General features: G+C 43.0%; 1 protein-coding gene and 1 long non-coding RNA gene across 2 annotated transcripts in view; one reads left to right on the forward strand and one right to left on the reverse strand.

Moving 5' to 3' along the window:
- The window catches only part of TNRC6C (trinucleotide repeat containing adaptor 6C), an 814,117-nt gene that overhangs the window by 59,544 nt on the left and 735,311 nt on the right, over nt 1-19,262 (forward strand). Inside the window, exon 5 of the mRNA XM_053303814.1 lies at nt 11,625-11,690. Coding sequence (XP_053159789.1) covers nt 11,625-11,690 — 66 coding nt within the window. The remainder of the gene's footprint in view (nt 1-11,624; nt 11,691-19,262) is intronic.
- Nucleotides 3,569-19,262, reverse strand: part of LOC128348162 (uncharacterized) — a 133,530-nt gene continuing 117,836 nt past the window's right edge. Inside the window, exons 2-4 of the long non-coding RNA XR_008317974.1 lie at nt 11,568-11,620; nt 9,324-9,573; nt 3,569-4,748 (exon numbers count right to left, since the gene is read on the reverse strand). This is a non-coding gene — a long non-coding RNA (uncharacterized LOC128348162). The remainder of the gene's footprint in view (nt 4,749-9,323; nt 9,574-11,567; nt 11,621-19,262) is intronic.

The following is a 19,262-nucleotide window of genomic DNA, read 5'->3' on the forward strand; positions in this document are numbered from 1 at the left end:
CCAGGGTGTCAAAATCCAACTGGAAGGCCAAATTCCCCATACTTCAGATGCCCAGAGACCTCACCCATAACATTTCAACGAAAAGGTCACTTGCATTTGAAATGAGCACAAAACTACTAGTACTATGACGACGAATATTTATATTCCATTCCTCAACCAAAGTTCTCAAAATGGTTTACATATAGAAAAATAAATAAGACATAAACAAGATGGCTCCCTCTACACAAAGGGTTCTAAATCTAAAAAGTAACATCTAAAAAGAAATATAAGACAGATACCAGCAACAGCCACTGGAAGGATGCTGTGCTGTGGCTGGATAGGGCCAGTTGCTCTCCCCCTGTTAAATATGAGAGAATCACCACTTTAAAGAATCGCCACAACTATTAATTCCACTTCAATTGGATTCTGAAATTGGAGGAAAAATTATAAATGGTTCCTCTAGTTATGGTAAGTTATCTCTTCTATCTTAAATAACGATAGCATGAATTGGGGTCATTGACAGAAATGACCCTGGTGGCAGCCTGGGGGTGGAATGTGAGGGTGGGCGCTGTGCCTGCTTGCCCACTTGCCACCTCTTCCACCCTGTAGTGTGTGTGCTGCCACCAAGCACACTACTCCACACCAGCCACATCCCTTCCACCGACATCAGCACGTCAGTGCAGGGGGTGTTGCCAGCACTGGGCATGAGCATGCAGCTTGTCCAGCCAGCAAGCACTTTCTTCACCAGCCCAGCCAGGTTCTTTGTTCCTCTCCCTCAGGATAGCAGCCTTGACTGAGTCTGTTTCTTTGTCTGTAGAGATCACCAGGTTCCTCCACCTGCAGTTCACTCGGTTATTTGTGTGGGGAAAGATAGGGATGCTGTGGCCTGCACAGGGAACCCCTAAGGAGCCTGATACTGTATGGCTGCTGGGCCTTATTTTGGACACCCCTGTAGCTGAGGATTCAGCCACTTCTCTGAGAAAATTGTATGCAAATGTATGCATCTGTTAAGATGAGTTCATGGTCAGCTATGGCTAACTTCATCTCATGTGAATTATTCTCCCTTCCCTCAACCTGGCCAATGCAGTCCCATCACTAAACCCTTGAGCTCTAATGTGGACTGTTTCTTGACTATCATGTTGAACACAAGAGAGACAAATTGATGGTATTGGCACTTTATTTTTTCCACAAGACAAAAGCTAGCAATGGAGTGAGTTTTTCTATTTCCAGATTGACATGGCCTCCAGTAATCTGTTCACCCAAGCATTTATCACTTTATTGTATTATAAAGTAGGGAGCAGGTGTATGACCTGCAATGGCAAAAATGTGGCACACCGAGAGCAAGGGTGGGTAGAAAATAGCGGTGATGCCATTTCTCAACACAATGCTTCTTGCTTTAATGCACTCCTCGATTATGAGAAACAGTCACCGCCAGCAGGCCACTGATGTTTTATGGTGTCCATGGGGTTTAAGGTGTTATCAAGGAAGGAAGTGAATGTGCATTTTGGATACTGTATATTATGGGGCATTGCTAGGATAGAATTGGGGGTGGGGTTGTTTGTTTACTCAAGGGGGAAAAGATAAATGAGACTGGGTATTCAGGGAAATGAAGGTTCAGTCAGTGCTCTTGAACTTGGCCCCTGCAAGGCAAAATTGTGCTCAAATAATGAATTTAGCTAGGAGTGGTGAGTTTGTGATGCCTTCGGGGAAATGCTCTTGCAATCCACTTAAACTGGAGTGTGCATTCACTTGGCTTCTCGAACAATTCTTTATGTGGTAGAAATGTGCACTGGTGACTGAAGCATCCAGAAGACATTGGTCTAGCAATTCTGTTGTTGGGCAATTGCTATTTACCAGCAGCCAAACTTCTAGACAGATAATTAGCTGCTCTTGCCTCCAGTAAGCATAACAGCTAGACTGCTTAGTGTGGAGAAGGTGGCAGTGTGAATGTCACAGGCACCTATTGGATGGTGCCTGTAACATCAACAGGAAGCACATCAGAAGTCCCTCCCTGCTTTGTGCCATTTTGAAAGACTGGCAGATTAAAAAAAAGTCCCAACACATCTCAGACCATAACAAATCTATGCTTGGGCAGCAATGCTGCCAGCCCCACCTTCTTTTATTACACAGGTATAGGAATATCACTACAGATGTGTGGTGCTTTTTCAATGTTAGCAGAAACTTCTGAGACAGCTAAGGGAAGTGGTGCTCCTCTCTGGAATCACTGGCATCCTGTTGGAAGCAGTGGCTGACATACTGGGGCTATTCCCACAATCAGGCAAAATCGGGCTAGGGGAGCCTAGCCCAATTTTGCCTGATCGTTGGAGCCACCAGGCATGTGTGATGTGGTTATGCTGGTTGCTGATCTAGAGGAGATGACTTAGAAAGTGGTCATCTGACCTGCAGAAGCCTCACATGACCCAGATAGCTGTTCCACAGAGGCATCAATTGGGTAGGTTTTGGAAGTAATCAAGGGGAAGGTTCAATAAGGAAAATAAAAAGGGGGAAATCTCATATAAAGGGTGCTATGGGAGAGGTAGAATTCCCAGAGTCTGCAAGTCAGGCTGGGAGGAAGAGGTCAGTGATGCCACTGGGTTGCTATTCTGAAGCTTCTTACTATGTCTAGGAAGTAGGTAAGGTTTGTGGTCTCTGGGGCAAGATTCACAGCATGCAAGACTCCAAAGCAAATGTTGACTTGGGGTGACACAACTATCAGTTTTGCTGGAGTGAGTTTCTATAATGCAGGTTCTATAACCCCTGCTAACTGAGCAAAGAGGCACCTTTTAAAAGTGGTGATTCTCTTTATTGAGGAGGGAGAAAGCAACTGGCCCTATCCAGCCCCAGCGCATCCCTCCAGTAACTGTTGCTGATGTCTCTATTACGTTTCTTTTTAGATTTTGAGCCCACTGGGGACAGGGAGCCATCTTCTTTATTTTTATTTCTCTATGTAAATGGCTTGGAAATCTTTGTTGAAAAATGGTTGTCAGACTCTCAGGGGATGGGGTGGGCTCCTTGGACTCTGCAATGACTGGGTCAGTACCAAAAAAAGGCCAGCCTCGGGAACAGCCAGGGGAGGAGGTTAGTTTCTCTCCTGAGTCCTCCTCCAGGCTTGCTGCATTCAGCCAGTCCCTTCTCCTGGAGAACTCCTGGCTCCCATACTCAGAAGCAGCCACTCATCATCAGCTGCCTTGTCTTCAGTTACCCCAGTGCAGAGCTGACAGGGCTTAAAGCCTACTTCCAACCCCTCCCCCTTCCTGACCTGGCTTCTTGTTTCCTTTCCTGCTACACTCAACCTAGCTGTCTCCCCGGAGCTATTTCCTGCAGCTCTCCCTGCTTTGTTCTCTCAGCCCCACTGGGATCCAACCAGCCTGGACCCTTCTCATCCCTACTGCCTCCTGAAGGGAACAAAAGCCCCCCAGGAGGGATGCCACGCCCTTCTCCAGGCTCCACAGGGCCACCCAAGCAACCAGGTAACCTGGCATCCCAACAATGGTATATAAATATTCTTATTTGTTGTTGTTTTCTATACTGTCACTGAGTGAAGTGCAAGCCACCAACCGCTCATCTGGTGGCTACTTAGGGATGGGCCTTCTCTGTTGCTGCTCTGAAGCTTTGAAGTAGCTCCCTGCTGAAATAAGAGCCTCTCCATCTCTGACCACTTTTAAAAAGGCAATTAAGACACATTTGTTCACCCAAGCTTTTAATTAGATTTACAGTTTTTAATATTGTTACATTTTAAATTATGTTAATGTTTTAAAAAATTAATTTTGTGTTAATTTGTATTGTTTTGTTTTGTACTGTTTTGTTATAAACTGTTATATTTGTACTGTTAATTTGTACTGTTTTGTTATAAACTGCCCACAGACATAAGTTTGGGCAGTGTATAAATATGTTAAATAAACAAATATGCAACAGTTTCCTGTCATCAAGGCTTCTGTTGTTGTCCACATTTCAATGCCTTGAATGTGAATGTTTTATGATCATGTGAACACACTGAAGGTTTGCATTATCAGGGGAAGTCAGCCCCACGATCAGATAGTAAGCATCCACATGAACAGTTAATAACTGATTGAAGCATGCCACCTTAGTATCTTCAAGTATTAACAATTCCATTGCAGTCTGCAATGGAAAACTCTGCCGTTAACTCTTTGAGATGCACAAAATATTTCGAGCATTTCAGAACTGCAAGTTAACCCACATTCCATGGGTTGGAATGTATACAGTCATAACAGCATTCATCAATGGTCCTAAACCAAAGTGCCGATCCTCTTATTTTCTTCACTCTCTAGGGTCAATTGCAGCTGCATGATCCTCATAGACATACTTCTGGTTGTAGCTGCTTTCTAAAGTATGCTTTCTAATTTGTAGCTGCTTTCTAAAGTATGTTCCAGTGTGCAGCAAGCATTCAGTACTGACATGGCCTAGGTGCAGGTTTTTGTTGCCAGCAGATATGTGGGTTTTGGTGGCAGTAATAGCCATATATGATCTTGCCATAAAGGCCCAGGATGATAACTCGTCAGATTAGATCATTGTCCAAACTCTCAAGTTTATGTCAGCCCATCAGCAAGCAATTGCCAGGAGGCATCCTTGAGAAGCAATCTTCTCTTCTTCTGACGGAGACATTGTCCCTGAGATCTCTTCCCATTAAATGAGTGTAGCTTTCATATCTCTTGAATCAAATCAAACTTTGAAGATAGGAATTGAGAAGATTTTATTTTATCTTACTTCATGGCAAGCCACTTCTAAGAATTCTAAGCCTGAATAATAATCTGAAAGGGAGAATATTTAAATTAACAAAGGTGCACAAACTAGATGCGTAAGTGTTCCAATGAGGAGAGAGAGCTGGAGAACCAAGGCAGAAGGGAGAAGAGACGTGCATCTCTTTGAATCGTCAATATCTCAGGGCAAGGTTGCTCCAGACGTAATGAGAATCCCTATGAATTATCTCTCGCCTTTATTGTCTATTGCTACCAAGGAAGAAGGGGGAGGAGGAGAGGAAACCAACTTTTTTTTTTAATTTGGACAGACTTAAAGAAGTGGCATCAAATTTGAAGGGCACCCTATCAATCTGTTGTCCTAGCTGCATGAAATTGTATTTCCCTGCCACTTCATATCTTATTTGCAGCAGCTGGGCTGTAAGTCATTGGTGATAACATTCTTTATTATGCAGCCGTGTTTATGAACTGTGCCTGGAAAGAGATGATAGAAATATGCAGCAATATGCAAAGGGTAAGGGGGGGTGGAAGGGGAGGAGGGGAAATAAATGCCAGTTGCTAAGGAAACGAGGGGGCTATTTTGGGCATCAAATTTTTGCAAATGATGAAAAGCATTTTTATGCAGTGGTTGGTCTCACCACAATGAGAAAGAGTGCAGGGTACATAGCGAATTGTGAGATAATATTTGAAAAGCAGCAGTTTATTTCTTTCCCTATGTGTAAATTTTTAACTCAGTCTGATTTTGCTATAAATGACTTCAGAAAGGAAGCTGATGCATCTTAGTTTACTGCAGCTGGTGGCTATTTTAATTAATGAACATGAAGACTCTAGAAAGGTATCGATCTTTCTATAGTTCTCCTGGCTCAAGTTCTTGATACATTTTAAAACAGGGCCAAATTCTTAAGACCCACCATACACACCATGTTGCCACAGCTTGATGCACAACAGCCCACTGCAAACCTTCCTCCCTGAAAGAGTCAGTGTGCCTCATAAAGTGAGATTAGCATGATTGCTTGTGCTGATTCCCCACCTCCTCCATCGAGAGTTAAAGAAGCTAATTTCCAAGATGCCCTTGGGTTTTCCCGGGGACTTTGGTCTGTCAGAGAAGAGAAAAAATGAATGGCTAGTTTTCTTTCCAACAGTGTTTGCAAGAACACAGTGCTTAATGTAAATTGGACTCTGTCCTCTAACAGAGGGACATTTAATAAATCCAGACTGCATTTAGTAGGGTGTGCATTCTGGAAATTCCCGGGTTAGGAGTTACAGAGTGCTGGGTGGATGGGTAAGGGTAAGCTCTTGAGGAGGGAAATTACTGTAGTTAAAGAAAGACTGGGCAAAAACCAACCTGTGACCAGATAAGTGGCACTTCACCACTGCCACTCTCTCTTTCCAGATGCTTCCATTGCTCTGAAAAGCAATGGAGTTAAAAAACAGGAAGTACGATGGATAGTACCTTAATAAAAGGCACTTCTCATTCGGGAGATTTAAAGCTCCTGGCTGACATCCTCACCAAGTGCATGTGTAAGGAAGCTCTTTGGGGGGAGTATCTATGTGTCTTCAGGAACCCTCAGACAACTCCCCCAGTCCTCATGCATACACACTATTATGCCACAGGGCTAAAACTTCCAAGCACTGCTCACACTCTGGAAGTGCTCTGCAAGATTGGAAACACATCACTAACTCTCAACAACATGTTTCCATTCTGACAGAGTGCTTCTGGAGTGTGGGCAGTGCTCAGAAGTGTTACAGCTGTTGTGCAACTGTGTGAGTGCAAGAGGACTGGAGGAGTTGCACAAGGGCTCCTGTTACATCCCTGCAGACCCTACTAACGTGCACCACTTTTTGTGAGGATGTCAGCCACTGTCACTGCAAGGGAGCAACAGCAAGAGAGAGGGCATACCCTCACCTCTTGCCTGTGGGCTTCTCCGGGGCATCTGGTGGGCCACTGTGTGTGTGAATCAGGATGCTGGACTAGATAGGCCTTGGACCTGATCCTGTTCTTATGTTCTTATGTTCACTGTTTTGGCATGACAATAGCCATCTCTCATGCTGATCTGCTATGTATCTTTAGACTCTAAGCAGCTGGAGTAAAGATGAGTATTTGCATGTGATTTGTAGGCTAATTCCGAACAGTAGCCTGTGCACCCCTTTGTGTGAAAGGGCCCTTAGGGATTAGATTGGCTAAAAGAGGGAGGATCCTGAGCTTTATTGGGGGGCTCCATAACAGTGTAATCTCCCTTTAAGTAACTTTGGGATCTCACACATACACTAATTATACCTGTAAAGACTGGTCTCCAGCCCAGTGTGCTGAATGCTTCTAGTCCTGTGGCTAGGACACCAAACTAATCACTTTGTTGGATCAGACCAAGGTTCACAGTCCATTCCCCAAGAGTGGCCAGCCATTAGCCCCTGGGAAGCTCTCTAGCATGGCATGGTGGAGATACATGTAAGCATCATCTTTGTTTACATGTATTTACATGTTCATCCTCAGTATCTAGAATTCGGAAGCACCTTGCCTCAGAGCATGAAGATTCCATTTTCAGTTCTCATAGTTAGTAGTGACTGATAGACCACATACGTGTGTGTGTGTGTGTGTGTGTGTGAGAGAGAGAGAGAGAGAGAGAGAGAGAGAGAGAGAGAGAGAGAGAGAGAGATTGACTCCATAAACTGAATGTATACTGTTTTAAGAAATACTTGCTTTTGTTTACTCTGATCCTGGGCCAGAGTTCATTGGGTGGGACAGAAAGAAAAATGCTATTCATGCTCTCCACACTGCATGGGTGCCATATTACCCACTCACAACCACACCGGCTCTTAAGGGAAAGACTACTTCCATATTTTATTTACATACACATTCAGTCTAGCTGTGTGCATACTAGGCCTGTCCACTCGGTCCTCTGGTCTGGAAAGAGGCTTCTGATGCAAAAATCCTTAAGTCAGTGGGAGGTATGTCATTGGCTTTCATGGGTTAAGTCTGCACTCCATTCTTGGAATTTCACACCTGTAGTTGCTGGAAGATCCAGGTCATCTGAGCAGCTTTCTGGCATGTTCATGGGCCTCACTTTCCATGTTCAGTGGGCTGACATTACACTGAAGTATACCTCTTTTTCTCTCCCAAGAAAAGGGGGATACAGTGCCCCAACATCACCCCTTTGCCTGGGTAGACTCATGGTATCATCACTGTATCATCAACAGCTTGTGATTCCCTACTTATTTCCATCTTTGGTTCTAAAGAAGCACTGCATGAGCACATCTTAGACCAATAAACTGTGGGCAGAGATGTTGGGAGCTATAGTCCAACAACAGCTGGAGGGCCAGGTTTGCCCACCCCTGTCTTAGACCCTAAGAAAAACATAGCATTTCCTACATCTCTGCATTGCATGGCAGATCTAGTTTCCTCCTGTCCAAGGTTCGCTCTGAAGGTTTGAGGTTCTTCATATGACCATGCAGGTGGGATGGTGGGTTGCTGCAGGGGGAAGGGTGGTGGAACTCATCTTCCCTCCCCCGCCCCATGAGTGCTGCTCTGTTGCTGGGAACATGGATCATGCTACCAGACAGTCCACACTGTTTGTGTTGGGGGATTCCCCAGGAGACGGGTGCTCTAGGTGCCCATCTCTGTGCCCACTTTGGCTGAACATAGCCCCAGTGAACACACGATCCCGTAGCCCAGGCTAAGGGCTCGCTTGAGCTCTTAACCCTGGCTAAGAGCTGGGTTTTTAAGTGGGGCTAGGTGGAACTGCCCTACTAGGATTGGGACCGATCCCAGCAGTTCTTATGCACAGCCTAACCCAGGTTGGGCTTCCCTAGCCTGGGTTAGGGTGCTCGTGAGAATACCTCCCTTTGTATGGCATCCAGGGTGCCATGCTTATAGAAACTGATCCACCATTTTAGAGTCTCTGCCTAGAACAAACAGCCTAACTTTCTTGTAATACTATTTCAGTTTTTAAAATCAAACAGGAATAGAATTGCTTCCTCTTCTAAGGAGATGTGTGAAACCTGTCTTTGTTCACTCTAATTTATTTGAAAGTGTACAGGATCAATTTTAGCACTGAGACTGAGTTGGGGGTTACCTTTTTTTAAAGCCTCTAAGCTGCTTTAAAGCTGGCCAAATGGCATCCCTAAAACAATTCTTTGTAACACATTTGTTAAACTCTCAACTTGTCTCCCACCTAGGAATGTTCTGAAAGTATGGGTAGAATAGAGGTATTGAAATTAATATAATTGGGTCAGCAAGCAATGTTTTCTTTCTATAGCATTGCACATTTACATTATTACTCCGGTAGTTTATGTGATATACTTAAAACATTTTGCAGCAACACTGACATCTTCTTGTAATAATTAAATTAAGATAGCTTAGTGAATAATTATAGAAGTGAATTGTTTAGGCCAACAAGATCCAGTTGAGATACAATGGCTTGTTTCCTGAAATTAACCTAACAATCACGTGACATGCTCCTAGGAATGTGTGCAGATATTGAATCAGATCAGAGCATGTCTGCTTTTTCTTTTACATCTTGTCTTCCACTAACCCAAGTCATTTCCTCTCCAATAAAAGAATAGAGTCCAGCTAAAATATAGCACTTTTAAATCCTATTGATTTTAGTGGAAGAGAGTAGGTCACATGCTTACCTTCTGCATCCAATGAAGGAATGAAACTCTTAAAGAGATTAAAGATTTTTTAAATTCCAGCTTTAAAAATGGCACATGATTAAGAATTTTGGACCATTGGTAAAGTGGGCATTGCTCAAAGCATAGCTGAGATGAAGGCAGAGCTTCTGTGAGGGAAATGGTCCAAGTCTGTCAGATCTCTTATATATCTTGCCTTCATGTTCCATACACAGTTATTTTTCAATAGGTTGTAGGTTCTACATGCTGCAAACTAAAGAAAAGAAAACTTCCATCAATATTTATGGTTCCTGGCATAGTATAAGGATGATATGAGTATTAGCATCAATATTCTGTTTTTGAATGGTCATGTGGTCTTGTTATTTCAGTAATCTTCCCAGCATGTACGGTAAGCTAGTGATTATCATCTACATGCTGCATATGTATGTGCTTGATGGGGTGGTGCTGGTGGGGAGGGGAACCCTGAAGCTGAGGGATGACCACCCAGTGAGTGTCATAGCTCAGACAACTTTCGAATTAAGGGCTCTTGGGCACACACCTCCAGCATCTACACTACGTCTACTTCCAGTGGTTTACACAGTCATGTGTGCATGTGTGTATTTTTTCTAATCTCTATTCCATATAACACATTGCTTAAATTTATTGTATTCCAAACCAGTTAATTGAAAATGCCTCTGACATGTTTAAAAGCAGTCATTTAGGTTCTTTTTATCTTAGGTCCCACCTGTGCTGCTTGCTTATGTATATTAAACACAGCCTAGCCCGGTGGAACTGGAGAGAGTTCCCTTTATCTACCTTAACAAATAAATGAATGGACCAGCCATTTTCAAGGATTTTCCTTTGTGTTTTGCTGCAAGGGGCCAGCTTAAATGCTTGAAATTCCTTTCTGTGGAGTCAGCCTTTGGATATAGTCACATAGAGATAGAAAGGTCTGGCCTAGTGTGGTGTAGAGGTTCGAGTGTTGAACTATGACTGGGGAGACCCAACTTCACATCCCCACTCAGCCATGAAACTTACCGGGTCACTTTGGGCCACTCACTCTCTCATTCAGCCTAACCTATGGTTGCTGTGAGGATACAGTGGGTTAATTCCCATATACACCATCCTGAGCTCCTTGGAAAAATGGGTTGGAGAGAAATGCATAGTACTGTACATGCATAATATATGATTCAGTGTGTCCATGGTTATAGTGTGCTATTTCTCCCATGCAAAATGCCAACAGGAAGCAGCACCTATCATTGTGGGCACCCTGGGGCAGATATTACTTTCTCCATGAGACAGGCATTTGAAATAACCCCAAGTAAATAGTGCTATAATGAACAGTGAACAGAGTTCACATTTTCTTTTCATGTGATCTAAGGTTAGTAGATGAAGTATCACCCACAGTGGCCCAGTGACAGCTACGGATAGGCAACAAGCATAACTATGCAGTTTTAGAATATCTAAAATAATGTCCCAGTACCAGACAGCTGTTTATTATGATTTGAAATACAAGTAGTCAGAAAACCACATGGAATGTAGAAATGGTCCAGAATGATGAGTAATCACAGAAAGACAATTATATCTATTAACAGTGTAACCTTCCCCAAATGTCAGCACTCCTATTTTATTCAGTGCTTTTGCACTGGCTATCAACATTTTCTGATCTTCAGTATGTGGCTGAAATTTTTCCCCATCATAGTGGCAAGTGACTTCAAGTGAAATCTCTCTCCAAATCTGTATCTGCGTATGGTGCCCATTTTCAAAATGCTGATAATCCTTACAGATGTGCTATATAGATGAATTCCAGATGCTGGAATGTGATTATCTTGTGAAGTTACTTTGCTAGATGAGAGGTAATAGTTAAGAACATAAGCTATGGGCTAGAAGGTTCCTGGTTCAAAACCCAGTTCATTCATTAACTTAATGGGTGGTCTAGCCCCTCTCCTCTTCTGTAAAAGGATAATGTTAATATAGGCTTTTCTTACAGGTTTTTCTATGGATTATTGTCATGATGTATGAAATGCTTCCAGCATTTATAAATGGTAAATAATATTTTAATTATGGATCATTCCACATTTGCTATTTTGAATATGGTTCTCTGTAGCATCTAGCAGTATTCAATTAGGAAAAGAATATAGTTATTCCTGACTGGCGTTGACAGATTATTGATCATTTGAAATATGACAGTTCTTGAGTTGTTAACAAATGCCCACTCCCAAAACAGCAAACACCTTTCCAGTTGCCATACAAGTACTGCTCAATTACCTGTATTGTTAATACTTGACAATGACGTGAAGGCACTCTTTTGTCTGTTTTTCCTAGGACATGGAAACAACTATTTGTGAATTTAAAACCAAAGAAAATGAGGATCTTTATGAGAGCAAAAAGGTTAGTCTCTACATTTTGCTTCACACAAGGTAAATTGTTGCATCACTCACTAAATGCATATAAAGTTCCGCTTTGGGAACTTTTGTTGAGATATCTATCTATCTATCTATCTCAACAAAAGTTCCCAAAGCGGAACTTTATATGCATTTAGTTTATAAATGTGGAACTTTATATGCATATATATATATATATATATATATATATATATATATATATCCATAGTAGTAGTAGAAAACATGTCAGATACCCCTTATTTTAAAGACTTGCTTCTTATTTGAGTACAGTTCCATAGAAAAGAATGTATGCTTCTAAGTTCATATGCCACAGTTCCAAAGTCTCCTTTATTGAGATTTTGACTGTAGGATCTTCTGTTTAAATAACCACATGGGATTTCCCCCCCCCCCCAATTCAGCTTCTTATGTGGAGTCAAAAAGAAGAGTATTTCCAAAACTCCTAAAATACCCCTTTATAGGTCTGCCTAATGGTTGCCCCCACCCCGCCTGTGACAATGGCAAAGTGTTCTTTTTAAGAAATTATTATTATTATTATTGAGATTCCAGTTCCCCTCTTCAGATGGTACTGCACAATATCTCTCCCCTGGAAACCCCACTGAATGTATAATTTTTAACCACTTTGACTGTCAGATCCTTAAAAGCTATCGCTGGAGGTGTTTGCATAAAAGAGTTTCTTTATGGATCTCTGAGAGAATCTGGCAATGTTCTTGATAGTATCCCACCATGCTGATAAGGGCTGGCTGCTCTAGTTGCATCTGTCTTAATGACTATGTATGCTTTTTCTCAGTGTACCCTCCTCATCAATTCCTCTTTACATTAGCATGCAGTTTGTGTGCAGCCTTTGGAAAGAAATTGAGTTTGGGAGCTGTTCAAACCTGTCTTTGGTAGAAATATAGTTTAATAAGAACCCATGCAGATAATTCAGAAGATTTTGACTTTGGGCTTATTTCCTTGCATCTGTTGAAGACCTATATTGTTGAGGATGAAAGAAGCTGCAAAACTGCATCTTACAAAGTGGGTTCTAGTCCGTGTATGCTACAATCAATATTTTTAATATGTAAAGTGCCATAGGACACTGTTGTTTTTACTGCAACAGACTAGAATGGTTCTTGGATTCTAAATAGTCATAAAGGCAGTTAACACAAACAAAAACGGGGTAAATGAGTGTCCTACCCAGTTTGGGGAGTTATGCATGCTCCCAATTTTTGCTTGTATGTGAGCAAATAATTAGTTAGGAGTAGGGAGTGATTATTTGTGAGGCAGGAGGTGGGTAGGACAGCTTTTCCTCCTACTTGATAAAATTCTGAATATAGAAGCTGGGTAGGTCAGCATTGTCCTACCCAATGTTTGATTGTGAGAACTGCTTTTCTGTAGAACAACATACCTCAATCCACTTGGTGAGGCGCTTCAAACAACACGTGCGAAGCGCCTGATGGGGTTCTGCTGGGAGAGCGGGCTTAGCCTGATCTTCCCGCAGACGAGCAGCTGCTTGTAGCTGGGTGGCTGGACTGGCCGCCCACACAACTGCCAACTCCGACATGGAGCCGGCAGGGGCTGTGGGGATTGGGGGCTGTGTGACCCCTGGAAGTCCCAGGATGAGTGAGCAGTGAGTGAGCAGAGCATCCTGGAGAGATTCCTTGCAGCCTCCCGATTGGGGGTCTACTCGTATGTCGTCGTGCACCGTGGTGACACACAAGCAACAAAATGAGGTTAATGGAGCTCTGGCTTTGTTAATCTCATCTAAGGGGAGGGTGTTTTAGGTGGGCTAGCCGCCTTGGGAACACCGGGCTCGCCTGCGAGCCCGGTGGTTCCCACGCTCCACAGAAAGTGGGCTAAGCTCCCTTAGCCCACTTTCCATTGATCGTGAAAATATCCTCAGTATCTGATACAAGGGGAACTGCCAGGAACTTGTTCCTATGAATTTGTGGGACAAATTCTCATGGTGTTTTGTTCTCAGATTTATGGTAATTGATTGCAATGTTATTATCAAATTATCAATTGTGCCCTGGTTCAGAGTTCAATGAGAACTCTTCTGTGTGCATGGAGGATCCCAAAGGACAGTACCTCAGTGGTATAGCTCATGCTTTGTACTCAGAAGGTCCTAGGTATGCCTGGACCAATAAGAAACAAATTGGGAACAGTTGTAGGGACATATAGGGAGGGACACTTTAATGGCATAGCTTGTGATTGTGTCATCCACCCCAGTTCAAGATGGTTGATTTGTAAACATTTGAGGCACAAGTGGGCTAACCAATCTGAACCAAATTTGCTACAGTTTGTACTTATGTCATCCACTCTGATTCAATATGGTGGACATGTGAATATCTGAGGTACAAGTGGGTTAACTGTATGTATGTATGTATGTATGTATTCATTTTTAAATTTATATACCACCTTTCATTAAAACAATCACAACTTGAAACCCACCTAGCTGATTTGAACCGAATTTGCTACAGCTGTAGGGACACATACAGACACCTCAATGGCATAGTGTGTGATGATGTCATCCACCCCAATTCAACATGGTGGACATGTGAATGTTTAAGGCTGAAGTGGGCTAACTTGTGAGGATGGTAATTCTCAATTAAGATTACATTTGTCCCTCGCCAATTGCGGTTTTCCCAATTGTGGATTTGAGTACCTGTGATTGGGAAATTGTGACTGCCCTTTGCCAACCACAGCCTGAGTATCCACAGTTTGGCAATTTTTTTTAATTGGTAGTTTGGGGGGATTTCCAGGGTCAAGGGTCATTTCTGAGGCTCAGGGGGACAATTCTATCTATCTATCTATCTATCTATCTATCTATCTATCTATCTATCTATCTATCAAATTTATACCCCTCCCAAACATACGTCTCTGGGCGGCTTTAGGGGGTTGGGGTGATTTGGGGGGTCAGGAGTCATTTCCAGGTATCAGGGGGACATTTCTGGGGGTCAGGGGGAGATTTTTGGGGGTCAGGGGCTGATTCTATCTTTTTTAAACCTTATTTTCGATCTTTCCATGACCGCGATTCCCCTAACCCCCTATTTGCTATTGGTTTCAATGGCTCAACTACCACAAATGCGCAAACCATGAGGTTTTCTGGGAACATAACCCTCATGGTTGGCGATGGACTACTGTATAGTGAAAGGAAAGTAGGCAGATTAGTTCTAAACAGAACAACTTGTTTAAATTTTTGTCCCATCCAAACAACTCTGGTTCCGAAATAATATACCAATGAAGATTTAAATATAATACAGTGGTCCCTCGACTTATGAAGTTAATCCGTTCCGAACGCACGTTCGTAGGTCGAAATTTTCGTAAGTTGAAAAGCGCACCCACGGAGGTCTGGAAACATTCGTAAGTCGAGGAAACTGCATCTAAAAATTCGTAAGTCGAGGAAGCCGCATCTAAACCGGCAACGACTTCCGGTCATTTTTGTCGTTTGTAAGTCGAAAACTTCGGATGTCGAGTAGTTCGTAAGTCGAGGGACCACTTTACCTCCAAAGAAATAATACTTCCAAAGAAAATCTAAAAATAGGAAGTTTGTGAGAAAATACATAATATATTTAGATAAAAGCATCCAATGCTAGCTGAAATGAACCCAACCGAAACCCAGAGAAAAAAGTGAGAATAAGCATTCAAAGTACACTTGAGCTTGGTCTGTATCCAGGGAGAGGCTGCCATTGTCAAACTTTCAGCAGCCTTCAAGAATGAATTTCTGCACATCCTTTCTCTATGAAAATTGGGAAGAGATGTGATGATAATTAAGAGGCTGCATTCTGGTCCAGCAGTCCCTTGGCTCTATGTGTGTGGGCCCTTCCTTGATGCTGCTTTATGTTGCTTTCCCCATAAGGATACAGTAGTCACCAGTGTTGCCAGTGCTGCAGAAGCTCCCAAGGACTGGAAAGACTGAAGCCAATTGTAAACCCAAAATGGGATTCCCAAATGATGACAGGCCTCTTCCACACATACAGTGGAGAGGGAGCTAACAACAAGAAGCCCCACAGGTTTTCAAGACTGTAGCTCCTCTGATAAAATCATGAATGGTGGCGGGGGTGGTGGTGGTGAAAAACATGACTCTCGTAAGAGTGGAGTGATCAGTCAGATGCATCATTCCCAGGCAACAGAGGAATCAGCTGAAGAGAACTGAACTGGGTAGTCCTAGTTCTCCATATCCAATATGAGATACTTATCTATATCTATCTATATCTATCTATATCTATATGTAATATTTATTATTACATTGTTATTTGAAAATATCAGAATATGAAATCTGGACAGTGGTAGAGTATTGGAAGGCGACTTATGTGAGGAGCAGGTTATTGTTGGAAGGCAAGAAGTGAAAGACAAAAGAAAAACATTTGATGCATATGTTTGTCTGTGACTCACAACCATACTGCATTTAGATGTCAGGAATTTATCACAGAAGACACTGACTATTTTGTGCTGGGCATTTCTTTTCTTTACTTTTCAACAGTTTATGATTGTTCTTACTGTATCCCCTTGCTGTGGTGCATGCTTAGTAACTTAGAACCATGGTCAGCAACTAGTTGTTCTGGAAAGCCACTTTGAGAAACGAGGCTGGGATAGCAGCCTAGCATCTCAACTGCCTGACTCATAAAGCAGCCGGCCAACAAGTTCTGCAGCCATAGATGCTGCTTTCTCCATATCTCTGTTGCCTCAAGTTTGGCAACTAGGGACAAGGCTGGCAGCATATCTCAGAGGTCCAGATATTTGGGGAAGAGGTACCTATTACTACATCCAGCTACTAGCACAGGAGGTTTCTGCTAGATATGGGGGCTATTCTCATGAGCAGCAAAAATTGGGCTAGGAGAGCCTAGCCCGATTTTCGCTGCTCATGTAAACCACCGGGCTCGCAGACGAGCCCGGTGGCTTACAAGCAGCTAGCCTGCTTTTGTAGCCCTCCCCTAAGCCTGGGTTTGTGGAGTGCTCTGCAAACCTGGGCTTCCCGATCATGAGTAGCCATGGCTACTCATGAGTAGACCCCCGGAGGGGAGGTGACAAACCACGGTCCCCGAGCTCCCCAGCCCCCGCCGGCTCCATCACAGAGCCAGCAATTGTGTGGGCAGCCAATCCGGCCACCCAGGGCTCCCTCTCTGATCATGAGCGGAGAGAGCAGGCTTGGATTCCCCACTCTGCAGCAGAAATCGGGTCTCACTGATCGTGAGACCTGGCTCATGATCTAATATTGGTTCATCTGCTGGTTCACCCTGGCTGTTCTCATTTGTGGTCCAATATTCTATGGAAATTAACATTGAAAACCTCTGCATTTTTACTTAGAAGTCTTACTGTGTTCAATAGGGTTAACTCCCAGAAAGGAACTCAATTCCTTTATAAATATAAATAAATTTTTTTTATATATATATATCCCATTTTTATTTTTTTAAAAAATCACCAAGGTGACAAACACAATATCAAAAAGGTCAATAATATCAATTTAAACAATTGTCACAAAATAAAGCAGGAGAAGCATCAAGTGGTTAAAATACAATGGTCTCAGTTAATTGTGTAGAAGAAAACTAGCAGAAAACAAATATGTTCAAAAGCTCTCTGGAATGAAATCCATTTTACTGGGTGGCAAAATGGAGTTCCAGTTTTGGCACCACTGCTGAGAAGGCCCTGTCTTGACTAACCAGACACCATATCTCAAATGGTGACAGAGCAGGACCTTCAAACAAGATATTATTGTAAAGATGGGTATGGTGTATGCTATTGTAAGGATGGGTATGGCGGATGTGACAGTCAGGGGCATGCATAGGTATGGACCTGGGAACCCAGGTCCATGTGCCCACTCTCCTAGAAGACCCTATGATTTTCCCCAAGGGGAAAAGGGGTCCCTTTTATATTTCCAGAATGGCTTAGACTAGAGTTCTGAAATTTGGAGCAGATGTAGGATGGGTTATCGAAACTCTGTGTATTGACTTTGAACAGATCAGTCAATCTGTTTATTTTCACTGATTTTAAAAAAAATAATAATTAAAATATAACTTTTAAAAAGTCCTATAAGTGGCCTGTTCCAATTTACAAAAACAGGCCAAAATTACAAAAACTTCTGGAACTGAAGCCGCCCCTCACCCAGGACCATCATTCCACTCCCATGTGGAGGAATCTGCCCATTGCCTTCATAAAAAAGGGTAATCATCACGCCTCTTATACCCCCTTGTATATTTCTGGAATGGCTTAGGCTAGAGTTGTGAAACTGGGCTCAGATGTAGGACAGGTTAGCAAAAAGCTGGGTATTGATTTTGAAGTGGTTCAGTCAATCTGTTGATTTTTAATAATTTTTTTTAATGTCCTATAAAATCCTATAAGTGGTTTGATTCATGGCAGAAGATTAACAAAACATCTGGAACTGAAGTCCCCCCACTTGGACAAGTATTCCATCCCCATGTGAAGAAATCTGCCCTTTCCCTTCATAAAAATAGTGCAACTACCCCCCCCCCCCCAACTCTTTACATTTCCAAAATGGCTGAGCTTAAAGTTCTGAAATTGGGCACACATGTAGTCCAAGATGGCAGGACTCTAAGATCATTCTCACTATATTTGCTGAGGGGCTGAGGAAGGTTGTTGGGTGGGGGAGGGGTGGCAGGAGCTTGCCTGCCTTCCCCTACAATCTTGCCTGCCTCTCCCCTACCACACCACATGCCCACAAGCTGGGATAGGCAGGAGGAGGTCTTCCTGCATCCCAGTGTGCCCTGCATGTACAATAGAGCAGCTGCTCTCAGTAGAGCAGCTGCTCCAATGTGCATGGCCGCTCCTCCTCCCAGGCTCACTGCTCAAAATGGTTACGTGCTCATGGGAAGCCCAGATACCCAGTGGAGATCACACACATACAATAGCCTGCCAAGGTAGAATGAATACACATTTGTTCTACCTCGGTAAGAAGCCAGGTATCAAAGTTGGGCTACCTAGGACTGGAACAGCCAGGGCCACAGGGCTCCTGGTGCTCTAGACAACATGGGCTCCCTGGGGTAACCCAGGCAGCCTGTGTTGTGAGAACAACCTTACTGTGTATTTTTATCTCAAGGAAATTGGTCAAGCCTGTGATTTTTAATGAATGTTTCTCCTACTGCACTAAAGCTTCCAGAAAGAGCTATCTTTATCCATAGAGTACTTCTTATCTAGTGAAAGTGGAACTGTTACATCTGAATAAACAAACAATTTAAAAAAATTAAATGTATCCATTTGGTTTGTGATCCAAAAAGTCTGCATGAGAACTGTGAAGCAAGGGGCATGCATTGTGGGTCCCCCCCGAATACACTATATGTTTTAGTTGGTTTTGTGTTTGAACTGTTGAGCAAGGGACACATGTTGTGTCCCAGTTAGTTTGTGTATGGTCAAGAAGCTATATGATTCCATTGGGGCTTGCGTAGGTTTTTTTTGGGGGGGGGTGCATTCTGGCCCAGATCTGTGGGTTTGTGGTGAATGATCAAGAAGATGTATGGATCCTGGGGGTTGTGTAGTCCTTCCCCCCGCAAATGCACTCTGTCCCAGACCTGTGGATTTGTGGTGAAATGTATATATATAGAAAGGAGGTTTATTATGCAGGGGGCGG

Source organism: Hemicordylus capensis, chromosome 2, assembly GCF_027244095.1.
Source record: "Hemicordylus capensis ecotype Gifberg chromosome 2, rHemCap1.1.pri, whole genome shotgun sequence".
Taxonomy (NCBI): Eukaryota; Metazoa; Chordata; class Lepidosauria; order Squamata; family Cordylidae; genus Hemicordylus; species Hemicordylus capensis.